The 27,648-nt window shown below is 45.4% G+C and overlaps 1 protein-coding gene across 1 annotated transcript; it reads left to right on the forward strand.

Moving 5' to 3' along the window:
* Positions 1-588: 588 nt before the first annotated feature.
* CCDC9 (coiled-coil domain containing 9) lies at positions 589-27,517 on the forward strand. The gene is made up of 15 exons (XM_069746797.1): positions 589-645; positions 1,761-1,817; positions 2,718-2,822; positions 3,508-3,651; positions 5,351-5,755; positions 5,845-5,928; positions 6,534-6,704; positions 7,032-7,213; positions 7,483-7,535; positions 9,004-9,124; positions 9,688-9,796; positions 9,988-10,483; positions 18,757-18,903; positions 19,711-20,528; positions 27,120-27,517. The coding sequence occupies exons 2-15, from the start codon at positions 1,815-1,817 to the stop codon at positions 27,147-27,149; spliced, it is 2,868 nt and encodes a 955-aa protein (XP_069602898.1). The 5' UTR covers positions 589-645; positions 1,761-1,814; the 3' UTR covers positions 27,150-27,517.
* Positions 27,518-27,648: the final 131 nt, after the last annotated feature.

Genomic DNA, 27,648 nt, shown 5'->3' on the forward strand with positions numbered 1-27,648 from the left:
GGATGTGCAGAGGTCGATGATGGCGGCCGTACAGATCGTCACATCTTATTAGCGCTGCACAAACCACAAAATAAACCATTATCGCCCCTCGCTTGGATTGGTAACAAATGCATGATCCCCGGGACCCTCATCCAGACCTGGACCTAAGGGAGAATGAATGGACAGGGTCAGGCAATGTAATTACTGCTCCATTATAGGGGTGGTGCCCAGTTTAGCAGTCCCCTGATCACTAGAACAAGCACAGATCTTGAGAATGCCACCCTGAAAAGCCATTTTTAAAGGGAATGTAGGCTGAGCATGCGCACTTCCACACCATTCATTCTCTATGGGACTGCTGGTGCATCACTGCAGCTCAGGAGTCTGGGAAAGCTGGGTGACAAGCACTGCAGGAGAAGAGCAATACAATGCAAATCCTGTCTCTCCATTACTGACGGATCTACAAATCCCAGAATGCTTCACGGCGTGAGCTCAGCAAAACAAACAACTCGCTGCCCACACTAAACATGTCCGACGACGCTGTGCTTCTCTCTTCTACGCATGCGTCTTCGCTGGAAGCTCCGCCCTTTGGAAGCTCTTCCGGTCCTGGGCGTGGCCTAAAGAGGAACACGCATGTTATTGGAGTCAGAAGGCTGAGCGGCGGTGCAGGTGAGCGCGGGTTAACCCCTACAGTTCCCGGCGTGTTTTTGGGAGTGGGCTGGTGGTACACGCGGGGGTTTAGTGGAATTAAAGGGAGCAGTCGTGCTGTGTGGGATTAGTGGAGGCTGCATGGTGGCGCAGGTGTACGGGGAGGGTGGTGTCTCACGTGCGCTGACCTGTGCGCGGCAATGTCGCACCGTCTGTAGCCCTGGGAGGGAACGCTGCAGTCCTGACACTCTCCAATACACTCGGTTGCAGTTTTGCACTTTTCCTGCTTGCTGTCAGTGAATGGAGCGGTCCTCAGGCTGCAATCCTGGACGGATCCATTCCTGTGGACCCCTATTACCTGCCCACTGTGCCCCCTGCAGGTCCAGGAGGTCATCCAGAGCGGATGTGACTGCAACAAACCCTCAGCTGCAAATATTGGAAATGAATAATAATAATAATGTGCACACATTGCAGATTTCCTGCAGAACTGCAGCTTTTTTTCCCCACGCAGAAACGCTGCAGATCTGCAAGTGATTTACAGGACAATGTAAATCAATGGCAAAAAAAAATGCTGTGCTAATGGTGCGGAAAAATCTGCACAGAAAACGCAGCAGATTCAAAAAAAAAGGACCATGTCAATTCTTTGTGCAGATCTGCTGCGTTTCTGCACCCATTCCATAATAGAAATCTGCAGGGGTAAAAAAAAAAGTTAGAAATCCGCACAAAAATCTGCAACGTGTGCGCAGATTCTGACCTGCGTTTTCTGCCAAGAAATTCTGAATCTGCACAGAAAATTCCACAATCAAATCAGCAACGTGTGCACATAGTTGTCCTACAGTAAAATATAAACATATATTTTTTCCCTCTATTGATTACAAACCGTAAACAGATTCTGTGTCCAGAGCTGCTGGAGAACTTCGTAGCGGCCCGTGGTGGATCCGCAGGGGCACTGGAAGGAGACTTTGCTTCTGGTTTTGATCCATGCTGAAAAAAATATATATTTTAGCATTTTATATATAATATAAATAATATTAAATATATATTTATATATAAATTTATATTTAAGCATTTTTATTATCTTTCGTTTCTAGGACTTGTATTTTTTTATGTAACGGTTGATCATTTCTGTTTTGTAGAAAGACGAACCCCACAACCCCCCACCCCTGAAATTCCGTCCGGCGCCTGCAGCAATGGTAACTTTGGCATGATTTCTCCCTATGTGATCACATTTGTGTTTTATGGAATTTTATAGCTGTCTCAATCGGATGTGTACTGATTTCCACTTGTGCGTGAAAAAAAAAAATGCTCTATTCATAGTGTAGGTGACAACGGCCCAGTAAATGGACTGTGCAGAGCCTCGTGGTGAGTGGAGGGGAACATGCTCGGCCTTTGCCTCATTAATTCTCCATGGGACGTCCAAAGAGGGCAAAGGATAGAGCCACGTTTTGTGGGTCACTGGGGGTTCCAGCCGTCATTCCCCCCCCTATTGCTTTTCCCTGCGATCAATAACTTATTCCCTATCCTAAGGGGTAACTATTAATCTTGACTTCCCTTTCAACTGTGCATGAAAAATGTCAGAAATAATGCAACTGATAAACATTCCTTCATATTGCAACGTCTCTGTGTAATAAAGGCGGGGTCCTCAGCGGTGGACCCCAGCCTGTCTTATTGTCACAATATACTGCACACGTTCCTCTGCTTCTATCCTGCAATTTCTGGGCAGGTATAGATGTCATAAGATTAATAGACAATCATCTAACATGTATGGGGGCGTCCCGACTACCTTCACGACAGGGGTTGGAAGGAAAGAAGGATTGGGCATGCTGGATTTCAACATGTCCAATCATTTGGAAAGAGAAGCTCCATGAGGAGTGACAGTGGCTCCTTTCCTCACTCAGAATGCATGCACGCTCAGCCGGGGCGTGCATGGGGTGTTGGGTCCAGCAGAGAGGAACATGGACCAGATACTCCTGATGGAGACCATATTGTCCAGAGACAGTATCATCCCCCTCCCTCGTCTAGACGTCTTAGGGAAGAAGTGTTGTCTTTGCCGTGGGATGTGTTGAATGATGGGAGTTTTGGTTTCATCACAGGCTTCTGTATTGGACATGAAGTCCAAAGAAGAGAAGGATGCCGAGCTGGACAGGAAGATCGAGGCTCTGAGGAAGAAGAACGAGGCCATCGTCCGGAGACACAAGGTAGGTGTACGCTCAGCGTTGTGTAACCCGGGCAGGGCGTGCTCCTTCATGAATAAGCCTAGATGATTATTCTAGGCGGAGGTAAAGGTATAAAAATGATCATATTTCATGTGGAATATATATATATATATATATATATTTTTTTTTTTTTCTCCTGAATGTCTATTGTATCAGGTTATTTTAATTGTTTTATTTATTTTTTATTGGTCCGCATTACTTTGCAATACTGTCATTGTGCAGTCTGTCATAGAACGACTGATCCCCTTTGAGGTGTACAGACATGGCAGACACCCGGTCCTTTAATAGATGATTGTTCTAGGCGGAGGTTTTGATATATTCTAGCTCTATTATAAAGACAATTTAATTGCATACGTACATATATTATGGTGCATGGAGTTAGCAACCCAGTGCCGCATGTTTGACCCTGGCAAGCAGCGTGGGCTCACCCTCTCTGGACCATGCCATTGGCACTGCGGGGAATGGAGGATGAATATCGGAAGGGGCAAAACTGCAGCCCACTCCTCCTATTTCCTCCAACCTCTTAGATGCTGTTATCATGATTGACAGCCAGCGGCATCTCTGGGGTCAGAGTGCTGCGATCAGAGCTCCGGTCCATAACTGCAGTGTGCCCATCCGCCATACATGCACTACAGTGTCCTAACATGTAACCTTCTCCCGCTCTCAGATGATTGAGGAGGACCGCAGAATGGCCGAACAAGAGGGAATTGCTGTAACCACCCCAAGAAAAACCAAACACCTGGACGGCGAGCCGGACAAGGCCCGGAAAGAGAAGGAGAATTTCTCCATCACGCTGGATGTTTCTGCTGGGGTGAGAGGCATTTACATAATGTATAGCCCGGTCATTATAAAGCACATATAGTAGCGGGTGACTCTGAGGTTTAGTGTTGTGGATAATCGGACGTGTTTGGTACAGAGTTCCAGAGGATGGGGGATACTCTGGACAAGTCTTGTAGGTGATTAGTGAGGAGCGAATAAGAGAGGAGGAGGTGTTGGGAGGACCGGAGATTACGTGAGGGAAGGTATCAGGAGATTACGTGAGGGTAGGCATCAGGAGATTACGTGAGGGAAGGCATCAGGAGATTACGTGAGGGAAGGCATCAGGAGATTACGTGAGGGAAGGCATCAGGAGATTACGTGAGGGAAGGCATCAGGAGATTACGTGAGGGAAGGCATCAGGAGATTACGTGAGGGAAGGCATCAGGAGATTACGTGAGGGAAGGCATCAGGAGATTACGTGAGGGTAGGCATCAGGAGATTACGTGAGGGTAGGCATCAGGAGATTACGTGAGGGTAGGCATCAGGAGATTACGTGAGGGTAGGCATCAGGAGATTACGTGAGGGTAGGCATCAGGAGATTACGTGAGGGTAGGCATCAGGAGATTACGTGAGGGTAGGCATCAGGAGATTACGTGAGGGAAGGCATCAGGAGATTACGTGAGGGAAGGTATCAGGTGATTAGTTCAGAGATACAGTATATGGAGACAGATTATGGACGGCTTTGTAGGTCAGTGTTAGTAGCTTGAACTCAATACATTGGGGAATTGGGAGACAATGAAGGGATTTGCAGAGGGGGGAAGCGGAGGAGCAGCGAGGAGAGATGGATTCGTCAGGCAGCAGAGTTAAGGATAGACTGGAGGAGTGCAAGAGTGTTAGGTAGGCCACAGAGGAGGATATTGCAGTAGTTGAGGCAGGAGATGATGCACTAACATTTTAGTAGATTCAGGGTTAAGGAAAGGACGGATTCTGGAAATATTTTTGAGTTGGAGGCGTCTGTCAGGAGGTGGCGAGAGCTTGGATGTGCGGTTTGAAGGACAGGGCAGAGTCAAGGGTTACTCCGAGACAGTGGATTCCAAGTACATGGGAAAGCGTTGTCATTTATTGTGATACATCAGGTAGGGAAGATCTGTGAGGTGGAGGAAAGATCCTATATCACATGGGCAATATTGGCAGGAGCTGAACAATATTTTTTGGTTGCACAGATGACTGTTGGAGTGTTTTGTTTTTTTAAACATGGATTTTGTGATGGATTCTGTTCTAAAGTCCATCAAAAACTATTGTATACTGTGATTAAGCCAAGAGTAAAACCTTATTGCTGTTCATGCAGGAAGACTAAAAAAGTCACTACTGTGATGCAGTTTCCTAGTTAGAATCCACATTAAACATTAAATTAATATGAAAAAAAAAAAAGTTAAAAAACTATAAAAAAAAGGCAAGAGTTTGTAATTGTTTGAAAGCATGGTCAGATTTTTTTGCTCGACTGATATTGTGAACCCTTTTGCAAGAAAACTGCAAAAGAATCCAAGGGACAGTTTATCTATGAGTAGGAATATACTTAATAAAAGTTTTTGACTTTTCTTTGAGATTTTCAAGCAATTTGCCAAGGATAGGTGGTGCGCCAGGGATTAAATCATCCCTCGGCCTCTTTCACGATTCTACAGTGGTGCTTTCTTATATGCGACTGTTACTTCAGATTCTGCTCAAGTCAACTTTTGCAACTTTTATTTTAGGAGAAGAGGCAAATAAATGATGGCAAATCACCCAAAGCCCTACACACTCCTCCACGGTCCGAAACGTCCCCGAGAAGTCCCACTCAAAGGACCAGTGGCCGCTCAGGATATTTCTCAGGTGGACGAACCCCCCATGGGGATAAACATGCAGAGCCATTTAAAGGAGAGGGTGACGTTCATCCCTCTGAAATGGCGCCAAGAGGACGGAGACAACAAGGCGCTGATATGTCAAAGCGGAGTCCTAGGATGCCTATTGATGACTCTCCTGGGGAACGATGGTCCGCATCCCCCAGGGGACCAGAGAGAGGTGGAAGAGGTCCAGGCAGGGGTGGTGTCATGGGAGGCAGAGGCGGTGGCCATGGAGGACCAGTGGATGGGGTTTCAGGACCTGACAGAAAAGTTAAGGTATCGATATTTAAACTCCTTGTGATTTTATTATTTTTTTTTTGTTCTCTTATTTTTGAACCCCCTGTAATTGTGGTTTTCTCTTTCAGGAATGGGAAGAGAGGAGAAAGCAGAATATCGAAAAGATGAATGAAGAGATGGAGAAGATTGCAGAGTATGAACGGAGCCGAAGGGTGAGCACTGGCCGGTGTCATTTCTGGGTCCACATTGTGTTTTAGAATGGAAAGTGGGAAATGGGCTGGAGGGTTTGTTTTCTGTATTGTAGGGCATCAGTTGTGTTGCCACTTAAGCCCCCCATACACATTAAACGGCCGTTGGCGAGTTCTTGCTTTGCTGAGCGCTCTCGTATGTGAGAGCCGCTGCCAGACATCTCTGCCGGCATCTTATCTTAAGGAGAACAGAAGTGACAGCAGTCAGAAATTAGATGTGCCGGACCCTTGACTTCCCCAGCAGTCACGTGTCGGGGTCCGCATACACATTAGATTGTAGGCCAAAGCTTTATGGTATTTAGCAAAAATTTCTGTGAAACTTGAGCTCTGAAACGTGCAGCTGTGCCCCGTATGGGTCGGTCCACACGAGATCAGCAAAACCTGCACATGTTACATGAAATGTACGGAAAAATTCTTTAACGGAACTTGTCACGCTGCAGAATTAAAAATCCGCACAGCAGGCCCGTTTCCTTTTATAAGATTGGTAAAATCTCATTCCCTTTTCCGCTAGCATAATCCTCTGTGGATTCCACCCGCACAGATCCAACAAATGTTTATTTCTCTTGTAGGATGGAGTAAGGGAGAAAAATCCAATCCGTAACTTTCTTGACGATCCAAGAAGGACGGGCCCCATCGCAGACGTCGACAGGAAGGAGGGAAGCCGCAGGCACAATAGAAATTGGGGCGGCCCTGATTTTGAGAAAGTTAAAACTGGTATGGACCGCGAGAAGGAGAGTCATGTAAGTGCTGGTTTTCCTGATCCATCAAAGGAGTCTCGGCATAACATGACTGATCAAACTAAGCACAGGTGCCCGGTGCACTCTCGGCATGGATGAGCAGTTCCCACCTACTTGTCTTTCATCTCTCATGCTCTAGTAAATCCAGAGTCATCATTCAAGACTGAGTGGGGAAAACAAGCAGGCGTGAAGGTGCAGTGGACCAAGGGTGCACTTAGCCCTGTGTTTGGTTTGAGCAGTCATTTTGTGCTGACAGATTCCCTTTTAGGGTTTTTGTAAAGCTGAGCCTCCACAATCCTGAATACTCACAGCCTACGTTTATTAAAATAGGAACGAAGACCTAGAGGGAAGAATCAGATGGACATGACCATGTCAATGACCGGCAAGGAGCGCGCAGAATATCTGCGGTGGAAACAAGAGCGAGACCAGATTGATCAAGAGAGATTAGCCCGGCACAGAAAGCCCACCGGACAGTGGAAGCGAGAGTGGGACGCAGAGAAAACTGATACTATGTATGTAGCCGGAATGCTAGATAATTGATAGGTTGTCCACGATTAAAGAAAAAAGCGAATAACCTACGTCCAAACAAAGCACCACCTCTGTCTATATGTCTATAGGTTGTGTAGTAATGGAGCTCGTCTGTTGTGAATGGGGCAGAGCTGCAGTACCATATACAACCTGTAGATGGGGTGTCGCTGGTCTCTAATTGTGGACATCCTGCACATCACCTATGATTAACCAGCGACTCGCCGGGTGTTACACCTTTTATTCTTCTTGGCAGGTTTAAGGAGGGAGCTACACCCCATGTAGAGGAAGAACCCACCAGCAGAAGAGGTGAATATCCTTTCGCATTTTATGTATTGTATGATACGTTTTTCCGCTTTCTAATATACTTGAAATGTGCTTGCTATGTTAAGACCTCTGACTGCTGCCAGAGAATGGAAACATTCTCGTAAACCCCAGATCTGATTATGTCCATATCCCTTTAAAGCCACAGCAGACTTTTAGGGTCTCCGAGTGTCCCGTAACGTGCACAAGTTCTCGCCATCCCACAGTAAATGGAAAAGACCAAGCTGTTCTGGGCATCCTCCATCCGGATGCTGCACGGCCTGTGTAGTACATGCCCCATGATGCAGGATAGTCTCCTGTTATGGCAATAATAGTAGGGTACAGTAACAGTTTCTGTGTATAAGCAGAAGTGTTTCCATTCACTGACAGTAAGCAGAGATGTTGAAAAATGTTTAATGTGTAAAGCACAAAGTATATTAGAAAGTTGTAGAAATTGTCATTATACAATGAATTATGATGGATGATGACTGTAATAGCTGCTATGATGGTGGTGGAGCATGGTGATGGCAGTAGCCAGTATGGTTGAGATGATGGACGATGACGACGGCAATAGTGTCTATGGTGAATGATGGTGATGACGGCAGTAGCTGCTATGGTGGATGATGGTGATGATGGCAGTAGCTGCTATAGTGGATGATGGTGACGACAGCAGTAACTGCTATGGTGGATGATGGTGACGACAGCAGTAACTGCTATGGTGGATGATGGTGATGACGGCAGTAACTGCTATGGTGGATGATGGTGATGACGGCAGTAACTGCTATGGTGGATGATGGTGACGACAGCAGTAGCTGCTATGGTGGATGATGGTGATGACGGCAGTAGCTGCTATGGTGGATGATGGTGATGACGGCAGTAGCTGCTATGGTGGATGATGGTGACGACAGCAGTAGCTGCTATGGTGGATGATGGTGATGACGGCAGTAGCTGCTATGGTGGATGATGGTGACGACAGCAGTAGCTGCTATGGTGGATGATGGTGATGACGGCAGTAGCTGCTATGGTGGATGATGGTGATGATGGCAGTAGCTGCTATGGTGGAAGATGGTGACGACAGCAGTAACTGCTATGGTGGATGATGGTGACGACAGCAGTAACTGCTATGGTGGATGATGGTGACGACAGCAGTAGCTGCTATGGTGGATGATGGTGATGACGGCAGTAGCTGCTATGGTGGATGATGGTGACGACAGCAGTAGCTGCTATGGTGGATGATGGTGATGACGGCAGTAGCTGCTATAGTGGATGATGGTGACGACAGCAGTAACTGCTATGGTGCATGATGGTGATGACAGCAGTAACTGCTATGGTGGATGATGGTGATGACGGCAGTAGCTGCTATGGTGGATGATGGTGATGACGGCAGTAGCTGCTATGGTGGATGATGGTGTGACCAGTGATTGTGGTGATGACTTGTTCATTTTAGTTTTTCAATTATTTTTTTCTATTCCAGACCAAGGGAAACGAGGAGCCCCCAAACCTCCCACTATGGCTGAGTTCCTTTCAGAGAGTCTTAAGAGACCGACACAAAGGAGGAACCAGAATAAAGGAAGGTCCGGGAATAAACCGTACAGGTGGGACTTAAGTAAATCTAAAAGGCTGACCTTCAATCACTCGAGCGACAGGGTGGTTTTATTAATATGGACTTATTAAATAAGGGTTCATTCTGGCTAAAGCATGTTTCTAAACTGGTTCACCTACCAAAAACCATTATCACTTACCCAAAGCATAGGTGGTAACTGGATGACCAATGGAGGCTGGAGCACTAGGACTCTCATCGATCCAAAGAATAGGGGTCACAAAGTGCTCTGTGAGAATACAGCGGCACTGCGTGTGTGTGACCGCTGCTATCTTACACAGCGGGGAACTCAGGGACCCCATTCTTGTGATCAGTATGTGTGGGGGGTCTCAGTGGTCAATACACCAGCGATCATACATTACTCACTGATCCTGTTGTTGGGTGATGTGGTATTTTTGGGATAGCACCTGCACTTGACAGCCTATATCTGCTGGTGTGTGACTGTATACGGGGGAGTGGGGGTAAATTCACGATCCATTGATGTGTGTATATACATGTATTGTACTGAGGGTATAGAGCTAATGAGCCCAAATTGATGTTTTTCTTGTTCTCTTCCAGCATGCATGACAGCCGGTGGGAAGAGGAGGAGGAGGAGGAGGATGATATTGGAAACAGAGAGGAGAAACCTCTGCCATCAGAGGAGAAGGAGACGTGTGTGGAGAAAGCGGTACGTTCTTACGCCATAGTGTGTGTTTCTCGACACTGGAATGTCCTGCAGTGTAAAGCATGGTTCTGGTAATGAGGGGTGTGTGCACACTCGGTCTGCTTACCCTCTGAGTGTTACACAAGCAAGGATATTCGGTATTTAAAATATATATATTCTATTTATTTCATCTTGCTCTGATGCCTCTCTGACAGGAGCTGAGGAAGACACCGAAGCCACAGACCCCGAAACCAGAAGCCTCAGTACCTGTGACACCTAAGAAGAAAAACAAAGATGAAAATGTGGAAGATGGAGAAGATGATGAAGAATGGACTGATGCTAGTGGTGATGAAGAAGATGTTGAAGAAGAAGAGGAGGAGGAAGAAGATTCTTTAGAAGCGGAGGAAGGTCCTAAAACTGCTCAAACCACTGCCCTTCCAGCTACCCCAAAAGAACAAAGTCTACCGAAACGAGCAGAGACCCCTAAACTGACAATGCCTCCGCCCGATGCGAGCGCCGATGACCAAGCCGTTGAGTCCAAGCCCACCAGCCCGTTTTCCCCAGAAGGCCACCGTCCAGTAACAGACTGGGGAGAGGAGATGGAGCTGCTGTCTCCTCCAGGAAGTAGCAGCGAGGACAGCCCTCCTCAGACCGATGGTTCCAGGGGAGACGCCGAGGAAACAAGATCTCAAGAAAACTCTTCCCCCTCAGGTCAGTGAATTGTAAAGACTAGTGATGAGCGAATATACTCGTTACTCGAGATTTCTCAAGCACGCTCGGGGGTCCTCCGAGTATTTTTTAGTGCTCGGAGATTTAGTTTTTAGCGCCGCAGCTGAATGATTTACATCTGGTAGCCAACATAAGTGCATGTGGGGATTCCTTAGCAACCAGACAACCCCCACATGTACTTATGCTGGCTAACAGATGTAAATCATTCAGCTGCGGCAATGAAAACTAAATCTCCGAGCACTAAAAAATACTCGGAGGACCCCCGAGCGTGCTCGAGAAATCTCGAGTAACGAGTATATTCGCTCATCACTAGTAAAGAACAGTCCATTGTGCCCCGGATATGTTGTGCTCGGAAAATTTGTGAATTCTAGTAGTTACATTGGGATAAATGGTTTGAAGTTCTTGTTCTTCCCAAACCCGCAGGCTATGGAAGGAGACCGCACCAAGTCAGCTCTTAACCCCTTCAGCTTCCCGCACCGCTTGTGATTGGATGGTGAATGAGTAACGTTGTGCGTTTGATCTGCATGGATTACACCCAGAATATAACATTCACGTTCTGTCACCGGCACAGAATCGCGTGGTTGACGCCGGGGGCTTTGGTTCCATCGTCTATCTGTGAATTTCTCTTACGCCGTGTAGCTGCTGACATTCATCTCTAGCATGATTTGACGGGGTCCACCCTACGGGCTGCTCAGTTGGTGAGGGACTTTTACACAGTGCCCTATATCCATCTCCGACTCACTTGGGGGCTTCTCTTCTGACAATCGACTGACGAGAAGGCCACGGTTGAATTTCCCACCACAATCGCTGTTTGCACTTTTACTGTGTGGTGAGGGTCTGTCCTCAGGGACCCATGTGATGCTTGTGGAAAAAAAAAAAAAAAGTGTCACTTTTGGCTTTATAGCAAGATGTCACCACTCCTGACCCGGCGAACCACCAATTCAATTGACTGACTTACATTTTTGACTGTGCTGGGTCATGGTGGCACAAGAAAAGGGTCTCTGAGCTTTATTGAGACCCCAGTGATCAGATAATTTATGTTGGGAAACCCTATGTGTACAATCGTAGTCAAACTTTTAATGTTCTTCAAATGAAAATGGAGCAACTTTGCAACAGGCCTTTGATTCAAATGTCCTACGATTTTAGTGTCCTCAGCTCTTATGCAGTGTTATGCATCTCCATGGTAACAGACTACACACAAACCCCTGTGGTCAGAGTCTGCAGTCATGCTCTTTTTCTTTTGACTCTTGGTAATAATATATTTGGCAGGTTAGCTGTAGAGAGAGTACAAAAAAGAATGGAACGTGACTGCAGGATCCGAGCACGCAGGGTTTGTTAGCGTGTTACCATGGAGACACAACTGTTGTGTTCTAATCAATACTTGCAGAGTTCCGTGACCTTTTGCTTCAATGCATTGGAAAAGAAGAAAGAACTGGTTTTGAAGGTGGGCATAGGCTTTAAAGGGACACTGTCACCTGAATTTGGAGGGAACAATCTTTAACCATAGGGGCGGGGTTTTCGGGTGTTTGATTCACCCTTTCCTTACCCGCTGGCTGCATGCTGGCTGCAATATTGGATTGAAGTTCATTCTCTGTCCTCTGTAGTACATGCCTGCACAGTGCAATCTTGCCTTGCGCAGGCGTGTACTATGGAGGACAGAGAATGAACTTCAATCCAATATTGCAGACAGCATGCAGCCAGCGGGTAAGGAAAGGGTGAATCAAAAACCCCCAAACCCCGCCCCTATGGCTAAAGATTGTTCCCTCCAAATTCAGGTGACAGTGTCCCTTTAAAGTCCTCACTGACCCGATCCATACTGTCATCACTTTATCCTTTACAATTCTACACGTGGAATCTGGGCTAATGACTTGTCTCAAAGAAATTTGGGGGCTATTAACCTTCACATTTATTGCTATGTATTATGGTAAACAGAGGCTGCAGAACTGGTGAGATTTAGGAAGGATCTGGCCCAGAAAAGAGCACCACACTTGCCCATAGTCTGTGTTTGGTATTGCAGCTGTGCCCCATATAGACAAGGACAAGAGTGCCGTCCTCGGCAGGGTAAAAGCAAGTTTCCCTAATCCTGCGTAACTCTTGCACGTCTGTCTTTTTTTTTTTTTAATTATTACACTAAGATGCATATAGAACCTTTTAATGTCATTTGCCTTTTAAATTTTTGATGAAATGTTTTATTATTGCACAAAATCATGGAATTTCAATCAATGTCCTGCTGCAGCTGTTTTTATTCTAGGCTTTATACCTTCTTCAGGCGTCTCTGCTTTTGTTTTTTTATAGAGTTGCAGCGACACCTGCTGGTTAGAACCTGACGTTACCGGCTAACACAATCCTAAGAGGACAATTCATAAAACAGTGTTAAATATGATTTGTGGAGTTTTTAATATATATTTTGTTTTCTCGGATAATTACTGCTGTTTTTTACATTTTTTTTTTTTTTTTTTTTTACAATGTCTTTCCAATTATGAGACTTTCATGTAAAGCTAGATGTAACATTGAATTAAAGGAAAACTCCACTCAATTATAACATTGTGCCGATGATCTTTCCCTTTTTATTTTTTTTTTTATTTTGCCCTCTTATGAATCTTAATTTTTGTGTAATGTAGTCGTCATTTAAAATTTTTTATTATTATTATTATTATTATTATGATAATATAACTGCAGTTCCAATGGAACGACAGACACCTGGAGCATTGAACGGAAGGCTGTATTGTCGATCCGGGGCACGAATCACTGTTTTACAGAACATAGTTAGTAAGGCCGAAAAAAGACATTTGTCCATCCAGTTCAGCCTATATTCCATCATAATAAATCCCCAGATCTACGTCCTTCTACAGAACCATAGTAACATAGTTAGTAAGGCCGAAAAAAGACATTTGTCCATCCAGTTCAGAACCACAAGTACCATAAAGATATAAGTATATATAAACTTAATTTACACTGAGCGACGCTGTTTTACTTTTTATTTTTTTTGTACATTTGCTCATCACAATTTGCGCGACTTGCACTTGAATTTTCCTTGGCCTGGAGTTCTCCTTTAATGACATAATGAAATAATTGATCATGTTTTATAAGGTGGAGTGATGTAAAGTTGTAATTTTTTTTTTTTTGCTTGTATCACAGATATGCTTGTAACTTTTAATGGGTTGTCCTGTCTCAGGAAAGAAAAGTCTGCAGACTGCCGGATCGATTCCCCTGTTTTCCCGCTGCGGGTGGATTGTCGCATGCCAACTAGACTCATGAGCTTCTCTCATTTCTATTCTATTGAGCGAAGTTGGTAGTCGGCATGTGACTGCAAGTACAGTGGGTAGAATAAGTATTTGATACGCTGCCGATTTTGCACGTTTTCCTACCTTCAAAGAATGGAGGGTCTGTAATTTTTATCTTGGGTACACTTCACCTGTGAGCGATAGAATCTTTAAAAAAATAAAATCGCATTGCTTTTTTTTTTCATTTTATTACATGAAATAAGTATTTGATAAAATAGAAAAGCAGAACTTGATATAATACAGAAACCTTTGTTTGCAGTTACAGAGGTCAGACGTTTCCTGTAGTTCTTGGCCAGGTTTGCACACACTGCAGCAGGGATTTTGGCCCCCTCCTACATACAGATCTTCTCCAGGTCTTTCAGGTTTCACGGCTGTCACTGGGCAACATTAAGTTTCAGCTCCCTCCAAAGATTTTCTATTGGGTTCAGATCTGGAAACTGGCTAGGCCACTCCAGGATCTTGAAATGCTTCTTACGGAGCCCCTCCTTAGTTGCCATGGCTGTGTGTTTCAGGTCATTGTTATGATAGAAGACCCAGCCAAGACCCATCCTCAGTGCTCTTACTGAGGGAAGGAGGTTGTTGGCTAAAATCTCGCTATACATGACTCCATCTGTCCTCTCTTCAATACTGTGCCATCGTCCTGTCCCCTTTGCAGGAAATCACCCCCAAATTATGATGTTTCCCCCACCATGCTTCACTGTTGGGATGGTGTTCTTGGGCTTGAATTCATTCCTTCTTCCTCCAAACAGTGGAATGGATACTAAAAAGTTCTATTTTGTCTCATCTGACCACGCTATCTTCTCCCATGCCTCCTCTGGATCATCCAGATGGTCATTGGCGAACTTCAAAGGTCCTGGCAGGGGGAACTTGTATGCCCTGCAGGATTTTAATCCATGTCTGCATGGTGTGTTACTAATGGTAATGTTTGAGACTGTGGTCCGAGCTCTCTTCAGGTCATTGACCAGGTCCTCCTGTGTAGTTCTGGGCTTATTCCTGACCTTTGTCAGAATCCTCCTTACCCCACGATGCAAGATCTTACATGGAGCTCCAGACCGAGGAAGATATACAGTCATCTTGTGTTTCTTCCATTTTATAATAATTGTTCCAACAGTTGTTACCTTCTCACCACTCTGCTTGCCTATTGTCCTGTAGCCCATTCCAGCCTTGTGCAGGTCTACAGTTTTGTCCCTGGTGTCCTTAGACAGCTCTTTGGTCTTGGCCATGGTGGAGAGGGTGGCGTGTGATTGAGTCTGTGGACAGGTGCAATTAATGCAGATTATGAGTGCAAAGTAGGAGGGCTTCTTAAAGAAAAACTAACTGGTCTGTGGGGCTACGTACCCACGATCAGGAAGTAGCAGCGCTTTGGACACCGTGTATTTTTGCTTCTTCCAAAATGCTGCGTTCTATTGAATACAGGTAAATCTGCATGTGTTCACCGAACTTTATGGATTTACCGCATTCAATACATTTTATTGATGAAATTTCTGTTGTGTAGACTAGCGTCTCCGCGGGAGAAATTTCCTGCTGCAGTCCTGAAAGACGCACCGCATGTCAGTTTCGCCGGTGATCTGCAGGCGCATATGCACACATAGTGGACATGGGATTTCTAGAAATCCCATCCTCTAGGCTGTAACATGTGGCCACTGCGGTTTAGATGCATTTTTTTTTTTAGATTCTGTCTCGCAGGTGAAGTGTACCTATGATAAAAATTACAGACCTCTCCATTCTATGTAGGTGGGAAAACGTGCAAAATCGACAGTGTATCAAATACTTATTTTCCCCACTGTTATAGATCATAAACGGTACATCCGGTCACATAACCCGTCCACCCGCATCGGTTATACAAGGCAATACATTGTCACAATTCGCCAGTCAGATTGATTGTAGACTTTTGTTCTGATACTGAACAAACCCATTAACGACACACAAATCTCAAGAATGCGTTTGTAAATATATAATTTTTACTTTTTAAATTTTGTTTTACTTACTGGAACATTTTCATGAAATTAAATTAAATGTTTTATTTAAATGATCCTTCTTTTTTTTTCTTTTATATAAAAGAATTATTGGTAACATATTTTAGCAGTAAGCAAAGGAGAGGTTATTCTGAAAGAACTGCAGGATTATTGTTGTATCCTACCTCCTTTCAGCCTCAGCCGTCAACAGAATTATCATGGAATTTCAGCAATTGCCTCTTTGCTGATCCCCCTGCATTAGCTGTCCGAGCTGTGCTTCGGCTGTTAAAGGGTTAATGCAGGCACTGTCTGTGCAGACTGCAAGCCAGCAGTGAGCACATGCCTGAATTTCCACTCTTCCCATCCCCCCCAGTGTCACACAGCATCAGCAGGATCTCCAGACATGTCACATACAAGTATCACAAAGCCCCAGTCCTGGCAATGCAGTTTATCCCTTACTTCCTCCCCAAGACTAATCATGTTATAGGATATATATATATATATATATATATATATATATATATATATATATATATATATATATATATATATATATATATATATATATATATATATACACACATTGTAGGGTGTACTGCATGGTGTGTATGTATACGGTGTGTACAGTGCCTTCATACGAACAGTATACTGACCCTGTTGTACCCCACCTCAACTTCCTCAGAAAAGTATGGTTATCGCAACACAATATAATCACCCACCTGTGACCGCCTCCATGCAGTATAATGGCCCCATTCCTCACCACACTGTATAATTGCCCACGCTAGCACTCCAAACATAATGGCCCCCACTAGCCCTGCATTACAGTATGATGGACCCCACACAAACCTTTACACTGTATAATTGCTTGCATACAGTACAATGGGCAGAAACGCGCCCTCCATAAAGTATAAAGGCTTCCACATAGCTTTCCAAATATAATGGCCCTGACACTGCCGTCCATATAGTATTATGCACCCCATAATCCTCCATATAGTATAATGCACTCCTCATAGGCTTCCGTATAATATAATGCATTTCCCATAGGCCTCCATGTAGTATAATGCACTCCTCATAGGCCTCCATGTAGTATAATGCACTCCTCATAGGCCTCCATGTAGTATAATGCACTCAACATAGTCCACCATATAGTATAATGCACTCCCATAGGCCTCCGTATAATATAATGCACTTCCCATAGGCCTCCGTATAGTATAATGCACTTCCCATAGGCCTCCGTATAGTATAATGCACTCCCCATAGGCCTCCGTATAGTATAATGCACTCCCCATAGGCCTCCATACAGTATAATGCACTCCCCATAGGCCTCCGTATAATATAATGCACTTCCCATAGGCCTCCGTATAGTATAATGCACTTCCCATAGGCCTCCGTATAGTATAATGCACTCCCCATAGGCCTCCGTATAGTATAATGCACTCCCCATAGGCCTCCATATAGTATAATGCACCCCCCATAGGCCTCCATACAGTATAATGCACCCCCCATAGGCCTCCATACAGTATAATGCACCCCCCATAGGCCTCCATACAGTATAATGCACCCCCCATAGGCCTCCATACAGTATAATGCACTCCCCATAGGCCTCCATACAGTATAATGCACTCCCCATAGGCCTCCATACAGTATAATGCACTCCCCATAGGCCTCCATACAGTATAATGCACTCCCCATAGGCCTCCATACAGTATAATGCACTCCCCATAGGCCTCCATACAGTATAATGCACTCCCCATAGGCCTCCATACAGTATAATGCACTCCCCATAGGCCTCCATATAGTATAATGCACTCCCCATAGGCCTCCGTACATACAGTACATACTTACCTACCGCTGTCTGTCCCCGGCGCTCTGCTTCTCTGTACTCCTGCTGTACTGGCTGTGAGCACAGCGGCCGGAAAGCAGAGCGGTGACGTCACCGCTCTGCTTTCCGGCTGACCGACGCTCACAGCCAGTACAGGAGGAGTGCAGAGCACAGCGCTGGAGGACAGACAGCGGTAGGTAAGTATGTACTGTTTGTTTTTTTTACTTTTACGCTGGTAACCAGGGTAAACATCGGGTTACTAAGCGCGGCCCTGTGCTTAGTTACCCGATGTTTACCCTGGTTACCAGTTAAGACATCGCTGGATCGGTGTCACACATGCCGATCCAGCGATGTCCACGGGAGATCCAGCGACCAAATAAAGTTCTGGACTTTGTTCAGCGACCAACGATCTTCCAGCAGGGGCCTGATCGTTGGTCGCTGTCACACAGAACGATTTCCTTAACGATATCGTTGCTACGTCACAAAAAGCAACAATATCGTTAACGATATCGTTATGTGTGAAGGTACCTTTAGTCCTCGCTAGTGCTGTGGCTAAGAAAGATTGTCTATGCTGGAAGCTAATGTCAAGCGTAAGACTGCTGTTACAGCTAACAAAGAGTATTTCATCCAGCTTTCCCATACCTCTGAATTACAGCTGTTTGCCAAATGAGAACAGAACATGTAGCTCATTAAAGAGGACCGGTCACATTCCGTAAATATATATTTTCACCTGGTGTAAATGTCGCCGTTCTCCTGAATCCGGCGTTGTATTTCTTTTGTTTCTGCGCCTCTCCGTTCCTGAGATATGGCCTCCTCTTTCCTCTCTTGTTTAGTTAACCAAGTGGGTGTGGACACAGGCACCAGGCCCACTTGGCTAACAAGACTAAAATTTATACACAGTGAAGAAGGGGCCGTATCTCAGGAACGGAGAGGCGCAGGAACAAAAGAAAACCAACGCCGGATTCAGGAGAACAGCGGCTTTTACGCCATATTTATGGCAAGTGATAGATTTTCTTTAGCTATAAATGTTGTTCTGGTTCTCCTATACAAGGAAGGCAGTTCATTGACAGCAGATGCAGGAAGACACCCCCATGACTTTATTACTTTGCCATTTTCGATAGTGCTAAACTTTGTCCTATGTGTATGAGCGCTTTAATAAATTCTTTAATAAGTAATCTTGTTTGTAATCTATAGGTTCTGCCCAGAACCAATGCCCAGCCCTGGACCCGGTGCAGAATTTAACCCCTGTTCTAGAATCTGAGTCCATGCATTCCAGTGAGACGGAGGCAAACATGGAGCAAAGTTCACTGGAAGGAAATGTGGAGAGCGGTACAAGCCATGGTGAGCCTTACTGAAGCACGGATACGTCAGATAGAGACCTCATGCGGAACTTTATGGGTGGCATAAGGATTCAAGCTGAGCTGTATACATCTGTATGCAGTGAGCTCCCTCTAGTGGCAGCTGCAGGTAGCCTAGTACTGCAGCTCTTTGGCCATATTACATGACATTCCTTTATTTTTAGATACATTGCACTATTTTACCTATTGCACCCACCCAGTTGAGTAGCATATTGTGCCCCGTAGCTTCTCCATACATGTAAAAATACTGGCAACTAATTGTATTCCCCTTTAATGGATATTTAGTGGTCATGAATGTATTGGGGGGGGAGGGGGATTCAAGAATTGATTGCTGGCCAAAAAATGATCTTTATGAGCTGCTTTAATATGTTTCTACATGAGTCACATTATTTTTCTTTATCACTGATTACAGCCGCATGATTAGCAGATTTCCCATATGGAGATAGTCGAGGCGATAATTGAGTAGTAAGATATTAAAAATAAATACATAAAAGATTTCTTGTATATAGTCGTTCATTAAAGTATTAAGTCTAAAATGGATTGAACCTAAAAGGGACAGTAATCCAAATATCTGCAAGGTTATTTATAGGGAGATCTGTGTGATAATATATACCAAGTGGTGTCAGAACTGCAAGTTCATGAAGGGTTCCACTCCAGGACAGTCTCACGAATACATAACTATCTCCTCGAATCTTGAGCTGCAGTTTGACTTTTTAGGCAGTCAGGAGTTGAATCTGGTTTTTGAGGCTCCGCGGGTAACATTCTCTACTTTTATTCCATTAATTTGTAGAAGAGAGATCCCCAGCGGCAGGAGAAACCATGCCAGTGGAAGAAGAGGCTTTCCTATCCCAAGAAGAAGATGACTCCTCCATTGAAGAAGAAGGCTCTTCTGCTGAAGACGAAGGCTCTTCCGCTGAAGAAGGCGGCTCCTCTGCTGAAGAAAGGACCTCCCCTGCTGAAGAAAGGACCGCCTCCGCTGAAGAAAGGACCTCCTCTGCTGAAGAAAGGACCGCCTCAGCTGAAGAATGTACCTCCCCTGCTGAAGAAAGGACCGCCACTGTTGAAGAAAGGACCGCCTCCGCTGAAGAAAGGACCGCCTCCGCTGAAGAAAGGACCGCCTCCGCTGAAGAAAGGACCGCCTCCGCTGAAGAAAGGACCGCCTCCGCTGAAGAAAGGACCGCCTCAGCTGAAGAAAGGACCGCCTCAGCTGAAGAAAGGACCGCCTCAGCTGAAGAAAGGACCGCCTCAGCTGAAGAAAGGACCGCCTCAGCTGAAGAAAGGACCGCCTCAGCTGAAGAAAGGACCGCCTCAGCTGAAGAAAGGACCGCCTCAGCTGAAGAAAGGACCGCCTCCGCTGAAGAAAGGACTGCCTCCGCTGAAGAATGTACCTCCCCTGCTGAAGCAGTGACCACTGTAACTGCAGAAAGTACCTCAACCGCTGTGAAAGAGACCTCACCGGTGAAAGAGACCTCACCATCTGCAGATGTGACCTCACCAACCGCCGAAAACTCATCAGCAGGCGCAAATGAGGCTGAAAATATCACACCACCATCCATGGAAATGCTGGAAGGAGCTGCAAAATCTGTGCACATTGCTAACTTTGAAACGGTTTGTTACAGAAAGACCTCTGTCTGAACTCAACGTCTCCCTCCTTGCATCTGTCTTTTGTGTGTCACGTCCTCCTCCTGCACTGGGCTATGATGCCGGCACGGTTTGCCTACTATCTGTGCTTTCTCTCTGCATGCTTTGTCTAGTGCTAATTGGTTAAAACTAATGACATTAGTAATGCACCGTGGATGACCCGATGATGATCAGTGGGGGGAAGGGATGTGACAATTGATTATTTCTGGCTTAGAAAAGGGGTAGTCATTCAGTTGTTTAGTAAAAAAAACAGTCTTATCCTTCCATTACTTAAAGGGACTGTCCAGTCTTTTTTTTTTGTTTGTTTTTTTAACTGTGTGAAACGGGCATAATAAAAACAAACAAAAAAAAAGACCCAGAAAACATCACCTCACAATAATCTCCCACTGCTCCTGTTCTGATTCCTCCTTGGTCCCTTCTCGTCTCTACTTCCTGGTTCCTCTCAACACACAGGAAATGACTGCTCAGCCAATCACTGACTGAGATGAGTCACCACTGCTACCAGTGATTGGCTGAACAGTCCTTTCCAGAGTGCTTAAAGGGACCACTAAGTAAAGAACATCATGGACCCGGGAAGCATCACAAAAGGAGCAGTGGAGGCTTGGTGAAGGAGAATAGCGCTGTGTTTATTTTTTAATAATTACATATATATATTTTTAATCTTTTTTTGTTTTTTTTAAACGATACTCAGTCTTTTTTTTTTTTAATGGATGGACAATCCCTTTAAAGGGAACCTGTCACCCCGTTTTTTGAGATTGAGCTATAAATACTGTTAAATAGGGCCTGCGCTGTGTGTTCCTATAGTGTATGTAGTGTACCCCGATTCCCCATGTATGCTGAGAAATAACTTACCAAAGTCGCCGTTTTCGCCTGTCAATCAGGCTGGTCAGGTCGGGAGGGCGTGGTGACATCGGTGGTTCTTCCTCAGCTTTACGTTGGTGGCGTAGTGGCGTAGTGGTGAAGACACAGCGCGCGATCTGCGCTGTAATCCCTTGCATCGGTGGGGGCGGCCATCTTCCTGGGGCCGCGCGTGCGCAGATCGAGTGCTCTGCTGCACGGGGCTTCAGGAAAATGGCCGCGGGATGCCGCGCGTGCGCATTAGAGATCGCGGCGGCCATTTTCCCAAAGCCGAGATGCAAACTCGGCTTTGGGAAAATGGCCGCCGCGATCTCTAATGCGCACGCGCGGCATCCCGCGGCCATTTTCCTGAAGCCCCGTGCAGCAGAGCACTCGATCTGCGCACGTGCGGCCCCAGGAAGATGGCCGCCCCCACCGATGCAAGGGATTACAGCGCAGATCGCGCGCTGTGTCTTCACCACTACGCCACTACGCCACCAACGTAAAGCTGAGGAAGAACCACCGATGTCACCACGCCCTCCCGACCTGACCAGCCTGATTGACAGGCGAAAACGGCGACTTTGGTAAGTTATTTCTCAGCATACATGGGGAATCGGGGTACACTACATACACTATAGGAACACACAGCGCAGGCCCTATTTAACAGTATTTATAGCTCAATCTCAAAAAACGGGGTGACAGGTTCCCTTTAATACAGGAATATGCCCAGTGTGGGCGAAATAGGAAAAATATTTGAATAATGAAAAGCTTAATTTTTTTTTTTTTAGGCTCTTAAGCCATAAAGTTTCTCCTTGTGGGAGAGTGACAAGCCTGACATTCTTGTGTAATGAGACTTATAGGCCATGCAATACTTGTTTTGCACTGAGGAGAGGCAAACACCCTGAAACACTTGTCTGAAAATAGAGTAACTGATTTGGCTTTTATCCTAAGTTATGTGGTAAAGCCCATGAAAGGGTCTCTTGATTTTTAGGATTGCTACTTCTAGTAGGTGACACTAGAGTTCTACTCTTCCTTTCTGAAAGTGTAATTTGCATATTTTATTTTATTTTTTTAGCCAGCGTTCAGAGGCTGCGAAAATCATCCCTTAATCTGAATAATTGAGAATGATTCATGAAAAATATAATTTCATCATTGTGACTTTTATTCATTGATGTTGATAAAACATAAACTACTCACAACATTGATATTTGGCTTTCGGGTGAAATGTATGGAAAACAAAAAGATCCCGCTACAGTGATATTTTATCATGACAGTCGGGCATTTAAGTAGAAGCAAAAATGGTGATTTCCTCATCTAACAATTTATTAAAACAGAAGCCAACAACAGTAGTGGATATACCCCCCAAAAGATGTCAGTGTTTCAATCACTTGTTCTGTGTTCTTAAGCATCAATTACAGCTGACGACGACGTCTCCTGCTGATCACAAGTGGCGTCACTGTCTGCTGAGGCATGGCGTCCCACTCTTCTTGAAGGACAGCCCTCAGGTCATTGAGGGTCTGGAGTGCAGCGTTATGAGCCTCTACACAGCCACTCAGCTGATCCTATAGGTTTTCTACGGGATTCAGATCTGTAGAAAGTGCAGCCGCTCCATGTGAGGTCCCCCAGTCTCCAGCAGCCGCTCCATGTGAGGTCCCCCAGTCTCCAGCAGCCGCTCCATGTGAGGTCTCCCAGTCTCCAGCAGCCGCTCCATGTGAGGTCTCCCAGTCTCCAGCAGCCGCTCCATGTGAGGTCCCCCAGTCTCCAGCAGCCGCTCCATGTGAGGTCCCCCAGTCTCCAGCAGCCGCTCCATGTGAGGTCCCCCAGTCTCCAGCAGCCGCTCTAGAAAAAAGACGACTGAGGGGCGATCTAATAACCATGTATAAGTATATAAGGGGACAATACAAATATCTCGCTGAGGATCTGTTTATACCAAGGAAGGTGACGGGCACAAGGGGGCATTCTTTGCGTCTGGAGGAGAGAAGGTTTTTCCACCAACATAGAAGAGGATTCTTTACTGTTAGGGCAGTGAGAATCTGGAATTGCTTGCCTGAGGAGGTGGTGATGGCGAACTCAGTCGAGGGGTTCAAGAGAGGCCTGGATGTCTTCCTGGAGCAGAACAATATTGTATCATACAATTATTAGGTTCTGTAGAAGGACGTAGACCTGGGTATTTATTATGATGGAATATAGGCTGAACTGGATGGACAAATGTCTTTTTTCGGCCTTACTAACTATGTTACTATGTTACTATGTTACTATGTGAGGTCCCCCAGTCTCCAGCAGCCGCTCCATGTGAGGTCCCCCAGTCTCCAGCAGCCGCTCCATGTGAGGTCTCCAGCAGCCGCTCCATGTGAGGTCTCCCAGTCTCCAGCAGCCGCTCCATGTGAGGTCTCCCAGTCTCCAGCAGCCGCTCCCTAATGATGAGACCTCGATGAGCTGGAACATTGTCGTCCATGAAGATATTAGGCCGGCGTTGTTCATATAGAGGCACAATGACTGGATTAATGATGTTATTCCTGTAAGAAGGGACTTGTCACAGAGTGTAGAGCAGTTCTGTATGGACCTGACACACCTGCCCACACTGTAACCAAAGGCTCGTCTGGTGACAACTATGGCTGATGCATAGCTCTCTCCCTGACATCTCCAACATCGTTGGCGGCCATCATTTCTGCTCAGTGTGATTTGGTTTTCTTCAGTGAACAGCACTGAGGCCTCCTGGCCCCTCATCCAGCGTAGATGACACCTGGGCCTGGTGGTGCGGTCAGGTACCTTACAGGTCATCTAGCACACAGACTTCACTGATGTAAATGGTTTTGAATGGTCTGACCTGACACTTGGGAACCTCTCACCTCCCTTACATGTGCCTGGAGTTGTGTGGCATTCATCATCTGGTTCTGAAGGACATTGTTCACCATGAAGCCGTCATCAGTGTGGGATGTGGCCAAGGGACGTCCACTTCTCTGCCTTTCTGTGACCCTTCCAGTCTCTGTATCTCTGTGACATCCTGCTGATGACTCTGACACTCTGAGCTCAGTGGCCACTTCTGTCTGAGAACATCCTGCCTGAAGCCTCGCAATGGCGACGTACTGCGGATCAATTGTTAGGTGTCGTCTTGGTCTCATGTCAAAACGTTAACAGTCTGATGAGGAGGAGGAGTACTGATTAATACCAATTCTAACTGAACCCCGAAATGTATTGGCCGATTCATGGATCAAACACCTCTTGTGAACTTTACCAATAAGCTCCTTGTTGGAGAAGAGCAAGTTGTGAAAAAAGTCCTGAAACATTGTACAGTTGGACGTGTGCACTCAGAAGCTTAGAGATGTGACATTAAGTTCACCTGAAAATGTTAGAGGGAATTTTAGGTTCATCCTGAAATTTCACCCAAAAGCCAAATATCCCTAACTTTTTGTGAGTAGTGTATATGCAACTTACGATCACCGACCCTAAAACAGCGTGGTGCAATTTGCAGGCCACATAGACGATACCAAACTTTTCCTCACACTTGAGGTTTATGTTCATAGACCTTATTAGTATGATTTTATACAGCGATCAGCCATAACATGAATCCCTTGTACTATAGTCGGCTCCTGAGCAGATTGCATGGGCTCCGCTCCTGCTTCCATGCCATCCCTTAGACAAAACCATACACCTGTTAGGTCCATTTGTGGGAAATGGGTTAATACATCTTGGTGCCAGGACACCTTCAGAAATCTGATGGTCCGTGCCACGAAGTGTTAGAGCCTATTACTGGCACAATATGGAGCATCTTGGTGCCAGGACACCTTCAGAAATCTGGTTGTCTGTGCCACGAAGTGTTAGAGCCTAAGAGCCTATTACTGGCACAACATGGGGCATCTTGGTGCCAGGTCACCTTCAGAAATCTGACTGTCCGTGCATGAAGCTTTAGAGCCTATTCCCGGCACGAGACGTTACATCTTGGTGCCAGGTCACCTTCAGAAATCTGATTGTCCTTGCCACGAAGTGTTAGAGCCTATTACCGGCACGCAATGGAATAAATTACCGTATATTATACAGGTGGTTCAGTGTTATGGTTGATCAGCCCATGTAAATACCAAGGGTATTAATTAGTGATTCCTTGTGGGATTATACATCTCTATCTCCTTACGTTGTCATCACGTCAATTTATGTAAATCCTGTTTTTTATAAGGTTGCAAGAAAAAAAAAGTGAAATGTGTAAATTAGCGGTACCAGCCAGCTATTATATCAGCTGGCTCCAGTATAATACCCATCTCCTGTAATGATGACATCCCTCTGTAGTTCTTCTTGTCCGAGACTGTAACTTAAAATGTACGGGGTTTCTATTAAAACCTAAAAGGAGATAGAACTCCATAGAGTAGGTCATATCATTTGGGTTTTGGGGTGCCGTCTCGGTGAGGCTTCTTTGTGTAATTTGTATTTCATCCCTTTTTTTTTTTCCTGTAAATCATTTATGCTTTTCACGTGACTTTTTTTTTTTTTATGTCTAGTTTTTTAAAATGGGTATCTAAAGTGTGTGGCCGCCATTAAATGCTACAAGCTCCATCGGATCACATAGGGGGACTCTACTGAGTCAGACCAGCCAGGTACAATAGATCATCCAATGTGGCATTTCGATGGTTACTGGGCGGCCAGGAAGTGATATTTCTACATTACACATAGTTTGTCTTTTTCCCTTTCCTTAAAAGCTGCAAAGTGAGAGTCGCTTAATAATACATGTCCATAGCCGCAGAATCCTGTCCTCTGATTGCCCATTAGGCCAACGTCTGGTAATGCTGCCATCTGCTCATGTCATCGTGATTTACTGTATGACGGGGGGGAAGGTCGGTATATATCTGCCTGCCGTACAATATAATTCTTGATTAAAACTTCTTGAAGAAATATTTAATTAGTGAGACAAGACGTCATCATCATCAATCGAAGATGATGTTTGTGAAGTAGTACAGTCAGGAGAACTTTCCAAGGACCATCAATTTATAAAAGGGCTTTTGGTGATGAACACTTGCCCAAGTGAACGATTATTCCTCTGTGGACACTTGTGAATAGCTGTGGCAAAACTACACCCCCTGTTATGCCCCGGCAGGCAGTGGGACAACGGTTGGGGAACGTTGACCCCAATGTAAGGATGTTATGTCAGGTTAAAGCCCCCTATAGTCATTAGACTGACGCCAGACGATGTCAACGTGCTGGGTGGACAGTCGTGTGTATGGGGGGCCACCCAACTCAGACTTATTCCCCCCCAACATCTTATGTCAGAGTAAAAGATCCAACGTGGACTGCCAACCATTGTCCTTGGTGAGATAAGTTGGCTTCAGAGGTGGGTCTCATGGGAAACCCGAGTGCTCGGCATAGGACGAGTTCCTGTGTGTAGGACAGTCGGGTGAGATGGCTGCTAACTAAACCATCGTTTTGCCACGCGCCATCTTAGTCCATATCTTAGTGGCCACATAGGAGGATGGCCAAGTATAGGACCCATCCTACCAGTCGTAGGATGCAGAGGATCTGATCTTCTTTATGTTTTCGCTCCAGGACTGCGGGTAGGTGATTTGCTGACTGCATGGCTGCGTTATGTCTTCATGGCTTTCCTTTGCCGGCTGCTTATTTCCTTCTATGCCATCTTTCTTCACAAAGCATGTTCAGTATAGTCCATGTTCCTGCATTGTATACAGGCCCGAGTTGACCTCATCATCTTACATTTTGTTTTTTTTTCTCCTCCTGTAGCAAAGTACGGAGGTTTCACCACCATCCTGACCAAATTACACATGGAGATCTCCAGCGGATGTTTCTCGGGCATCTCTCCTGTCAAGACATGCTTGGGTTCTTGCATTTACCTACAGCAAGCTTTGTCTTGGGTTGACATGAACACTTTGTTCCAGTCCACTACACTATTTATTGCTGCAGATCATGGCGGGTGTTCATATGGGGGGTGGTAGCACTTACAGAAAGGGTTTGGGGGCAATTTCCCATAAATGATGAAGATCAATTGTTGGGAAGGTTCGGTATCTTCTTGCAGAGTTCCTTCCTCTCGGAGCCTGTATGGCCACCGCTAGGTCCATACACTACAAGTCACATACTCATTGCTGGACACATCACATAAAGTATTATTTTGGGACACCTCATCCTTTCCCACAATTATTGTTTGCGTCAAATAGTCAGTCATTCAATTCTTGGAAATAGTATAAGTTATTGATAAGTTCTGCATTTCAATAGCTGGGCCACAGCATTACTGCCTGACCATATACCAGCCGTT

This window comes from Ranitomeya imitator, chromosome 2, assembly GCF_032444005.1.
Source record: "Ranitomeya imitator isolate aRanImi1 chromosome 2, aRanImi1.pri, whole genome shotgun sequence".
In the NCBI taxonomy this organism is placed as follows: Eukaryota; Metazoa; Chordata; class Amphibia; order Anura; family Dendrobatidae; genus Ranitomeya; species Ranitomeya imitator.